This window comes from Ooceraea biroi, chromosome 13, assembly GCF_003672135.1.
Source record: "Ooceraea biroi isolate clonal line C1 chromosome 13, Obir_v5.4, whole genome shotgun sequence".
Classification (NCBI taxonomy): domain Eukaryota; kingdom Metazoa; phylum Arthropoda; class Insecta; order Hymenoptera; family Formicidae; genus Ooceraea; species Ooceraea biroi.
In genome coordinates, this window is record NC_039518.1 from 1,249,746 (window position 1) to 1,261,094 (window position 11,349).

An 11,349-nucleotide genomic window follows, 5' to 3' on the forward strand; every position below is an offset into this window, starting at 1 on the left:
ATTCTACACTATGTTCCGTTGTTACTTATCTCATATTTCTTTTCAATATTGGTTTTATAATTTGTATAAAGCATTTCTTAAGAACTCGGATATAAGAATTTTTACTTATATTCTAACTTTAGTTAAGAATATGCTCCCGCAGTTTGTCGGTTAAAACCCGGGACACCCTGTATATACAAAATATAATAAATAATTATATTGATTCATTTTAATCTCTCATCACAGAAATACGAAGCTATTTGCTTAGAGATGGATTAAATGACGTATTTTCTAAAACATTTCCCGTTTCAAACTGATTCTATTTAATGTGATGTTAATATATGTGATGTATAATGAGTGAAACATTGTGGATGTAAATGCATTTTATTAGCCTTATTAGAATGCATCGCAGACCTTCATGACACGAGTTCCTGGATAAAAGAATTTTATGAGAATACTTCTCGTAATAATGTAACCTTTGATACGATCCATAGTTAACTCGAAACGCATCCTCGTATTGTTTGTCTATTATGGTATATTATATTGTACGGTTTTTTTCACAGATTTTTTGTTAGGTCATCATCAGATGTATATTACATGAATGAGTTTCATGAATAATGTTTATTGTTCATCTTTTATGGTATATAATGATACTCATGTTTTCAGCTAGAGAATTTAATTTATTCGTGTATGGATTAAAGAATTAATGGAACCTCTCAAAAGAATGACGTACAAATATCACGTACACATTTCTAGGAAAGCACGTATCTTTATAACAAAGACGACGAATTGCGCATCTGTTTTCCATAGAAAATTTTTAAATTAAAGCTTACGTAAAATATTATATAAAACACAAAAATGTTACGAAGTGCTTGTTTAAACTGGAATTTGTGAAAAATAAATATTTTTTCGAATTACAATTTAATCGAGAGTTGTCGAGTTTATTTTACCTGCATGTCTAGAATAGCGATTACATAATACGTAAAGAGTTATTATATAATATGTAAAGAGTTTTCTCTTTCCTTATATTATGTAGGATACTTTTGTATTTATAGATTCTCAAACGTAAAAACATTGGAAACTTTTTTTTGGGCACATATAATGACTTTTTATTACAATTATATAAATTCATTCAGCAGATTCCATTCAGAAATATAAGAAAGAGACACGTATGAATCGGGCGTATCCCGTTTGTACACGGAACAATTGGACACCGCACGATTGGCCACCGCACGATTGCGCACGCACATTGTACGATTGGACACCCACTAAAATAGATGTTCTTTCCACAGTTTTTATCATAAATTTTATTGATAATTTGGTGATATTACGATTTTCCAGGGCCCCTTGATTTGACGACGGTTTCTGATAGTACTTTTAACGCTGAATAAAAAAGTATATAGGTCTTGGACTAACTGCTTTCGTTTTCGAGGTAGTCGGTGTTAAAAATGACGATGGTTTCGAATAGTACTTTTTATACGATTTCGCGTCGGTTTGACGAGATTCGTATCTTAGACATTCCATGCCAATCGAGGTCCACCCTGCGAGGGGCCGAAGGCCCCCGCACCCCACCCCCTTCGGTGTGTGTGTGCGCGCGCGCGGCGCGCGCGCAAACAAACTATGTGTATAATTTATACACACTAAATTTATACACATTAATTGTATTAATACAATTTATAACAGGTATGACAGGTTTCCTAACCTTCATAAGTCATCTTTAACACCGAATATCTCATAAACGACAGCAGTTAGCCCTATAATACCTATATACTTTTTTATTCAGCGTTAAAAGTACTATCAAAACCGTCGTCAAATTGAGGGCCCCGGAAATCGTAATATCACCAAATTATCAATAAAATTTATTGATAAAACTGTGGAAAAAACATCTATTTTAGTGGTGTCCAATCGTGCAATGTGCGTGTCCAATCGTGCGGTGTACAATCGTCCCGTGTGCAAATGGAGGCGACCCGTATGAATCATAGGTATAAATCATAAAGATTGTAAGATATACGTGAACAAATAGTCTCAGCTTCGCGGATGGATGTTGTTTTTATTCTTCCCCACCACTCAAACTTTGACACCTGAACGTGAACCCATCAGAGTTAATCATTGTACTATGATCTCCCTATGACATAATTTTTGCGATGCTCGACGGGTATAAATGAGATGTGCGATGGATGCAGGAGCATTCAGTGTCCTCACGGCTACAGTCGTAACATTGCTAAAAAGCGGAAAGAATGGCTCGATTAAGTTGTATCGCGCTGATCGTTGGACTCGCCCTGGTGTGCGTGCTCGCCAAGGAGGAATTTTATTCTGATCGGTTCGATGATGTTGACATTCCGGCTATTTTCAATAATAACAAACTGCGACGACAATATTACTCGTGCTTGATGGACACTGGGCCGTGCGCCACGGCACCTCAAAGATTCATTAAAGGTACGTCTCTTGTCAAGTCAGGTCTGTCAGACCTGATCCAGATCAGGTCAGGTCAGGTCAGATCAATAAGGTCTCAGGTCAGTGAGGACCGTTCCATTTTTATCGTTCCGGGTTTGTTTTATAGATGATCTGTTTATTTTTGGAACGTGTGTGAAGTCGATTCATCTTTCATAGTAGCCTCGAGACGTAATCGAAGTGATCGCCATTAATAATATTATCCCTTTGCCTGTAAACGGGGGTCGTTTACGTCCAGACGCAATTCGAACTGCTTGCTAAACTTGGGGAGTGTGTACACTGTCTGGATACAATTTTACACGACATAGTCCAAGGCAGCTCCCTTCCCCCGTTTTTCCGGCTTTCGGCCGGACACAAACGACCCCCGTTTACAGGCAAAGGGTTATTAATCATAATTATTCTTCCTCTTCGATATACAGGGTGTCCCGGGTTTTAACCGACAAACTGCGGGAGCATATTCTACTAGTAGAAATAAGAAAAAATTCTTATATCGAGTTTGCTTAGAAATGCTTTATACAAAGTTATAAACCAATATTGAAAAGAAATATGAGATAAGTGACAACGGATTTTTTCACAAAAATAAAAATTATCTACGCAATGATTTAGTGACGCACTTCAAAATGTTGTCCTTGCACATCGATACAAGCTAGACATCGACGTAGTACAGAATTTGTTACAGTACGACATTCCTGAAAATTTTGTTGCATCTCAGTAACTGAATTAGGAATTCGTTGCTTCAAATCTTCAAGCGAGATTACTTCTGTACCGTAAACTTTATTTTTTAAAGTTCCCCATAAATAAAAATCAAGATGCGTTAAATCGGGCGATCTTGGAGGCCAGAAAACCGGTCCTCCTCGACCAATCCACCTATGAGCGTAATGTTCATCTAACCAGTTTCTAACTTGTCTAGCATAGTGCGATGGACAACCGTCTAACTGTATCCAGCTGTTTTGGCGAAGATTTAAGATTCTTTCCGAGCGTCGTCGGTGTCTTAGAGCTGAACGAACGTCATCATATTCATTCATAGGTCGAAATGAACCCAAATTACGTAATTGCAAATGGGTATTACTAAACACAGAACTATCTGGTACTCTCCTGTTAGGAAATCTACGTTGACACTCTCGTACGGCAGCTCGTGCATTTCCGTGACAGAATCCGTACACGAAATGAATATCAGTGTATTCCTCATTTGAAAACACTTTTGGCATTCTGATAGTAATTGCTAGTTGACACGACGATTGAAATCTAACGGCTACTGTTGTGAAAGTAACAATCATACTGAATCGTTTCAACATAGTGAACATGAATACACGTGAATACACATAACATAAACATCTTCGACCTTGCAAATTCTACACTATGTTCCGTTGTTACTTATCTCATATTTCTTTTCAATATTGGTTTATAACTTTGTAATAAAGCATTTCTAAGTAAACTCGATATAAGAATTTTTTCTTATTTCCACTAGTAGAATATGCTCCCGCAGTTTGTCGGTTAAAACCCGGGACACCCTGTATAACAGAGAAATCGTAGCTACGGTTTACAAATGTAACGGATGTTACATTTGCAGTCGGATATCACTCGTCTGATGCTATCAGTATCTGTTCCATGCAGCTATAAGGTCCTCCTCGACCAATCCACCTATGAGCACAATGTTCATCTAACCAGTTTCTAACTTGTCTAGCATAGTGCGATGGACAACCGTCTAACTGTATCCAGCTGTTTTGGCGAAGATTTAAGATTCTTTCCGAGCGTTGTCGGTGTCTTAGAGCTGAACGAACATCATCATATTCATTCATAGGTCGAAATGAACCCAAATTACGTAATTGCAAATGGGTATTACTAAACACAGAACTATCTGGTACTCTCCTGTTAGGAAATCTACGTTGATACTCTCGTACGGCAGCTCGTGCATTTCCGTGACAGAATCCGTACACGAAATGAATATCAGTGTATTCCTCATTTGAAAACACTTTTGGCATTCTGATAGTAATTGCTAGTTGACACGACGATTGAAATCTAACGGCTACTGTTGTGAAAGTAACAATCATACTGAATCGTTTCAACATAGTGAACATGAATACACGTGAATACACATAACATAAACATCTTCGACCTTGCAAATTCTACACTATGTTCCGTTGTTACTTATCTCATATTTCTTTTCAATATTGGTTTATAACTTTGTAATAAAGCATTTCTAAGCAAACTCGATATAAGAATTTTTTCTTATTTCCACTAGTAGAATATGCTCCCGCAGTTTGTCGGTTAAAACCCGGAACACCCTGTATAACAGAGAAATCGTAGCTACGGTTTACAAATGTAACGGATGTTACATTTGCAGTCGGATATCACTCGTCTGATGCTATCAGTATCTGTTCCATGCAGCTATAAGGTCCTCCTCGACCAATCCACCTATGAGCACAATGTTCGTCTAACCAGTTTCGAACTTGTCTAGCATAGTGCGATGGACAACCGTCTAACTGTATCCAGCTGTTTTGGCGAAGATTTAAGATTCTTTCCGAGCGTTGTCGGTGTCTTAGAGCTGAACGAACATCATCATATTCATTCATAGGTCGAAATGAACCCAAATTACGTAATTGCAAATGGGTATTACTAAACACAGAACTATCTGGTACTCTCCTGTTAGGAAATCTACGTTGATACTCTCGTACGGCAGCTCGTGCATTTCCGTGACAGAATCCGTACACGAAATGAATATCAGTGTATTCCTCATTTGAAAACACTTTTGGCATTCTGATAGTAATTGCTAGTTCACACGACGATTGAAATCTAACGGCTACTGTTGTGAAAGTAACAATCATACTGAATCGTTTCAACATAGTGAACATGAATACACGTGAATACACATAACATAAACATCTTCGACCTTGCAAATTCTACACTATGTTCCGTTGTTACTTATCTCATATTTCTTTTGAATATTGGTTTATAACTTTGTAATAAAGCATTTCTAAGCAAACTCGATATAAGAATTTTTTCTTATTTCCACTAGTAGAATATGCTCCCGCAGTTTGTCGGTTAAAACCCGGGACACCCTGTATAACAGAGAAATCGTAGCTACGGTTTACAAATGTAACGGATGTTACATTTGCAGTCGGATATCACTCGTCTGATGCTATCAGTATCTGTTCCATGCAGCTATAAGGTCCTCCTCGACCAATCCACCTATGAGCACAATGTTCGTCTAACCAGTTTCGAACTTGTCTAGCATAGTGCGATGGACAACCGTCTAACTGTATCCAGCTGTTTTGGCGAAGATTTAAGATTCTTTCCGAGCGTTGTCGGTGTCTTAGAGCTGAACGAACATCATCATATTCATTCATAGGTCGAAATGAACCCAAATTACGTAATTGCAAATGGGTATTACTAAACACAGAACTATCTGGTACTCTCCTGTTAGGAAATCTACGTTGATACTCTCGTACGGCAGCTCGTGCATTTCCGTCACAGAATCCGTACACGAAATGAATATCAGTGTATTCCTCATTTGAAAACACTTTTGGCATTCTGATAGTAATTGCTAGTTCACACGACGATTGAAATCTAACGGCTACTGTTGTGAAAGTAACAATCATACTGAATCGTTTCAACATAGTGAACATGAATACACGTGAATACACGTAACATAAAGATCTTCGACCTTGCAAATTCTACACTATGTTCCGTTGTTACTTATCTCATATTTCTTTTCAATATTGGTTTATAACTTTGTAATAAAGCATTTCTAAGTAAACTCGATATAAGAATTTTTTCTTATTTCCACTAGTAGAATATGCTCCCGCAGTTTGTCGGTTAAAACCCGGGACACCCTGTATAACAGAGAAATCGTAGCTACGGTTTACAAATGTAACGGATGTTACATTTGCAGTCGGATATCACTCGTCTGATGCTATCAGTATCTGTTCCATGCAGCTATAAGGTCCTCCTCGACCAATCCACCTATGAGCACAATGTTCATCTAACCAGTTTCTAACTTGTCTAGCATAGTGCGATGGACAACCGTCTAACTGTATCCAGCTGTTTTGGCGAAGATTTAAGATTCTTTCCGAGCGTTGTCGGTGTCTTAGAGCTGAACGAACATCATCATATTCATTCATAGGTCGAAATGAACCCAAATTACGTAATTGCAAATGGGTATTACTAAACACAGAACTATCTGGTACTCTCCTGTTAGGAAATCTACGTTGATACTCTCGTACGGCAGCTCGTGCATTTCCGTGACAGAATCCGTACACGAAATGAATATCAGTGTATTCCTCATTTGAAAACACTTTTGGCATTCTGATAGTAATTGCTAGTTGACACGACGATTGAAATCTAACGGCTACTGTTGTGAAAGTAACAATCATACTGAATCGTTTCAACATAGTGAACATGAATACACGTGAATACACGTAACATAAAGATCTTCGACCTTGCAAATTCTACACTATGTTCCGTTGTTACTTATCTCATATTTCTTTTCAATATTGGTTTATAACTTTGTAATAAAGCATTTCTAAGTAAACTCGATATAAGAATTTTTTCTTATTTCCACTAGTAGAATATGCTCCCGCAGTTTGTCGGTTAAAACCCGGGACACCCTGTATAATATTGTCTACTCTATAACATTGATCTTTTTGTGTATTTTTCTATCCTGGCTAGCTTCGTAGAATAAGCGGTCTCAGAATATTTAGATGTGAGAAGAAGCAATTTCAAATTTTTGCGGAAAAACAGACCGATTTACGTTTCTGTAAATGTAATTTATTTTGATGTCTCTATTATTTCTTGAGCTGTGCGCAATTGGTTATTAGTATATTATTTTTGATGTAATTATTTTTATGGAAATTGTTTTCAAAAAATGGAATTGATTGTTGTAAAGATTAGGTAGTATGAAATTCTGCCGTTTTGATTTCAGATATTTTCGGCGAGATCATTCAAACTCAATGCAAAAAATGTACTGAAAAGCAAAAAGGGATGTTCGAGTACATAATCGAATGGTACACAGAGCATGAACCTGTTGAATGGCAAGCACTTGTTACAAAGTTGCTGGCAGATTTACAGAAAAAAGCTTGAGAAGCATAAAACATGGAACATGGAACGATAATACTGCATCTGTGAAATTGTTAAAATACTTCAACATATAATATTCTCTTCATACAAAAAGAAAACTAACATTAATTAATTAACCTATAATAATCATTGTTATGATTGTTAATGATGAGTGTATACTGTAATATATTAGATTAAAAAAGTTACAAATGACATATAATATTGTTTTCTTCATTCTAGCTATTATAATCCCTTTGATCTGTTATTTCTATTTTGCTAGCGTTATACAAATAGCGCAATATTCAGTTTGCAATATTTCTATTTTATAAAAACATTAATTTATAATTTATTTAAGTAAAGCATATTTCTTGGTATTTTATCTTCGCTTCTAAAGCTAGATAGTAGAATGCTTCAAATCTATTTATTCGTTAATAGGAAAATGGAGAATAATTTTTTATTAATTAAGGCTCCTGGTACTCACCGCAGCCATGTTGAATTATGACGTCAGAGGCGAGAAATGACACGCTGAGAATTCCTGCGTGCCATTTCCAAATAAAAAGATATTCGCATAAAATAACACTTTAGATCGCTTTAGAATACTTCTAAAATAGTCCGAAAACTAACCTTTTTTGTTAACAGTCAATCAATAGCCGTAAAATGCCTGTAATATGAAAATAGTCTTACGCATGCGCAGTAATGACCATATGACCAAGTTTCATATCACAGTCATCTTACGATTATTGATTGACTGTTGACAGAAAAGGTTAGTTTTCGGACTATTTTAGAAGTATTCTAAAGCGATCTAAAGTGTTATTTTATGCGAATATCTTTTTATTTGGAAATGGCACGCAGGAATTCTCAGCGTGTCATTTCTCGCCTCTGACGTCATAATTCAACATGGCTGCGGTGAGTATCCAGGAGCCTTAATATGATATAAAATGCGTTATTTATTCTTTAAACATTTTTTAAATATATATGTGACTTTTTATATTAGTTGGTCCTCTCTCTCGCATTGTTAAACGGAGCTCTTTCTTACCCAGTAAGCAAAATGTGTGCAATCTGCCAGCAGATTGGCAACAGATTGCTGCAGAAGTTGAGAGCAAATTGGCATCCGTTATGTCCGCATTAGGATAGTGATCTGCCAGCAGAGCCTGCTAACAGACTCTGACGGCAGATTGACGGCAGAAACCGAGCAGGATCTGTTAGCATTTGACGGCAGATTGACAGCAGAAACCGAACAGAATCTGCAGCTTTTGGCCATTCATATTTACGATATATTAAAGCATGTGTTTACTTTTAACACACTATAAATTGACATTTTATATTACCATGTGTTAAAAGAACGCATTTGTTTGTTTGTTAAATTAAAGTGCATTTGGCTTGATGTGTCTTTCTGACAGTTCGTTGCATAATCTCTCTCTTATTGTTAATTTATTCTAATCTGAAGTCCGAATTTTGCTTTCGAACTTCAGATTGCTTGTGGCGTGCGTGAACTACATGGACGTTGTTCATGGGAGCCTTTGTGCCGCAAGTGCAAAAATTTTCAGAAAAATTAATATTACCATGCCAAGGCGCGGATATTAACTTATATAACTGTTAGGCTAAATCTTAACATCGAGTAAGAACTCGACGTGTGCACCGCATAGCGGTGCGGAGCGAAAACACATATTCATAGCCGTGTAAATTTGAATACTGTCAAAAGCTGCAGATCCTGTTCGGTTTCTGCTGCCAATCTGCTGTTAGATTCCACGCGCGCAGATCTTGCTCGGTTTCTGCTGCCAATCTGCCGTTAGATTCCGCGTGCGCAAATCTTGCTCGGTTTCTGTCGACAATCCGACTTCAAGCCATGTTTGCAGATTCTGCTCGGTTTCTGCCGCCAATCTGTTCTTAGATTTTGTGAGCAAGCTCTGTTACATTTCTGGTACCAATTTGTCGAATTAATCGTTAATAACAACTTCTGTATCAAATTTGTTGTCTTTTGGCTGGCAATAGTTGATAGCAGATAGTTAGCATCATCTGCTTTCGGCAGACTTGGCTATCTAGGTAGTAATATTCGCGTCGTTACATTTGCATAAAAAATTTTAACCAGCTCTCCAAAATATCAAATATGCAAACGTTCGTTCCTTCCTGTTGAATATAGCAAAAACAAATAAGCGAAAAACAAGCACGTTGCGAAGGACAAGTCTATAAAGCCTATACATACAAGTCAATAATTCAAATTTGAGTTTCAAAACAACCTGCAATCTCAAGGAAACGTCATAATTCACCACATTTACAAACTGTTATTTTTCTCCTGTTTTATCATTTCAAAGCGCGAAAGTGCGTCCGTAAGTTAAGTGTAGGAGGTGCAATAGGGAGTACTCGAAGGTACGAATTACGTATGTATCTTTGACTATATAACCATGGACTGCCAGTTACTCCGACTTTTCCTATGCTTCCGTATAATCAACATCACGCGCGCCGCCATAGGTTAAATGGCAAAAAATCGAAACTCAAAATCAGATTCCAATGGTAAAACAGGAAAGAAGACAAAGATAAAATGAAAGAATAATAATAGAATATGCCGAATTCGAAATGCCGATGACGATGATGAAATTTCGATCTGATCCGCTATTTCACTCGATTAATCCTTGCATTGCGGATGGCTACGTTAATCCTCTCTCGTATGAATTATTTCAGCGCGACCAAATTTTGTAGATGAGAGGTGGTACATAGATTGCATCCACACATTTCTATCCAGATATGTGATATCTCTCGTATAATCCTCGCACAAAAGATACGTGATATATCTCTCGTATAATGCTAATAACTTTATTTTCTAATTCAATAACGCGAACAGAAATTGCGAATAGAGTAAATCCGAACACAGTTAATTAAATTACTATTTTCCTCTGTTTATCTTCAAATCTTCAAATGCTTCTATATAATCTTAAGTTCTTATGTAAACGTTCTTTATGTACGTTATTAAGGGGAGAGCCTGCTTTAGAACGTTGAAAATAAGGTATAATTTTACGAATTTTTTTGGAGAAACTATACAGCGGATCATTATAAAACTTTGATGCATTTATTAGTACATGTTTAAAGATAAAAAAATTATTTTTTTATTTGAATATATCGCCTGTAGAGGTCGTCCTGGAGGCATCTTAGTGCAGCCGGCATTGTAAATTGGTGAGCATTCTCCTGCCTCCAAATTTCATCCAAACTGAAAAATTGAAATATTTTCTTGTTATTTATGAATTCCCATCGTCGATGAACCTTTAATATTCATAAAAACATTAAGTTAAACAATTATTTTTGCATGAAGAAGTTCAAAAACTTTGCCTAAAAATCGTACTTTTGTGTTCTAAGCTCCACCATTTTGGCACTTTCAACTTTTTTCTTCTCTCTTTGGTTCATCGACGATGAGAATTCATAAATAACGAGAACACATTTCAATTTTTCAGTTTAGACGAAATTTGGAGGCAGGAGAATGCTCACCAATTTGCAATGCCGGCGACGCGGCTGCACTAAGATTTCTCCAGGACGACCTCTACAAGCGATATATTCAAACCAAAAAATAATTTTTTATCTTTAAACATGTACTAATAAATGCATTGTAAATTGGTGAGCATTCTCCTGCTCCAAATTTCATTCAAACTGAAAATTGAAATATTTTCTTGTTATTTATGAATTCCCATCGTCGATGAACCTTTAATATTCATAAAAACATTAAGTTAAACAATTATTTTTGCATGAAGAAGTTCAAAAACTTTGCCTAAAAATCGTATTTTTGTGTTCTAAGCTCCACCATTTTGGCACTTTTCAACTTTTTTCTTCTCTCTTTGGTTCATCGACGATGAGAATTCATAAATAACGAGAACACAT

At 36.5% G+C, this 11,349-nt stretch overlaps 1 protein-coding gene across 1 annotated transcript; it reads left to right on the top strand.

The window, feature by feature from the left end:
- The first annotated feature begins 2,151 nt into the window (after window positions 1-2,151).
- Window positions 2,152-7,705, top strand: LOC105285314 (putative odorant-binding protein A10). Its single transcript, XM_011349454.1, has 2 exons — window positions 2,152-2,415; window positions 7,352-7,705. The coding sequence occupies exons 1-2, from the start codon at window positions 2,217-2,219 to the stop codon at window positions 7,507-7,509; spliced, it is 357 nt and encodes a 118-aa protein (XP_011347756.1). The 5' UTR covers window positions 2,152-2,216; the 3' UTR covers window positions 7,510-7,705.
- Window positions 7,706-11,349: the final 3,644 nt, after the last annotated feature.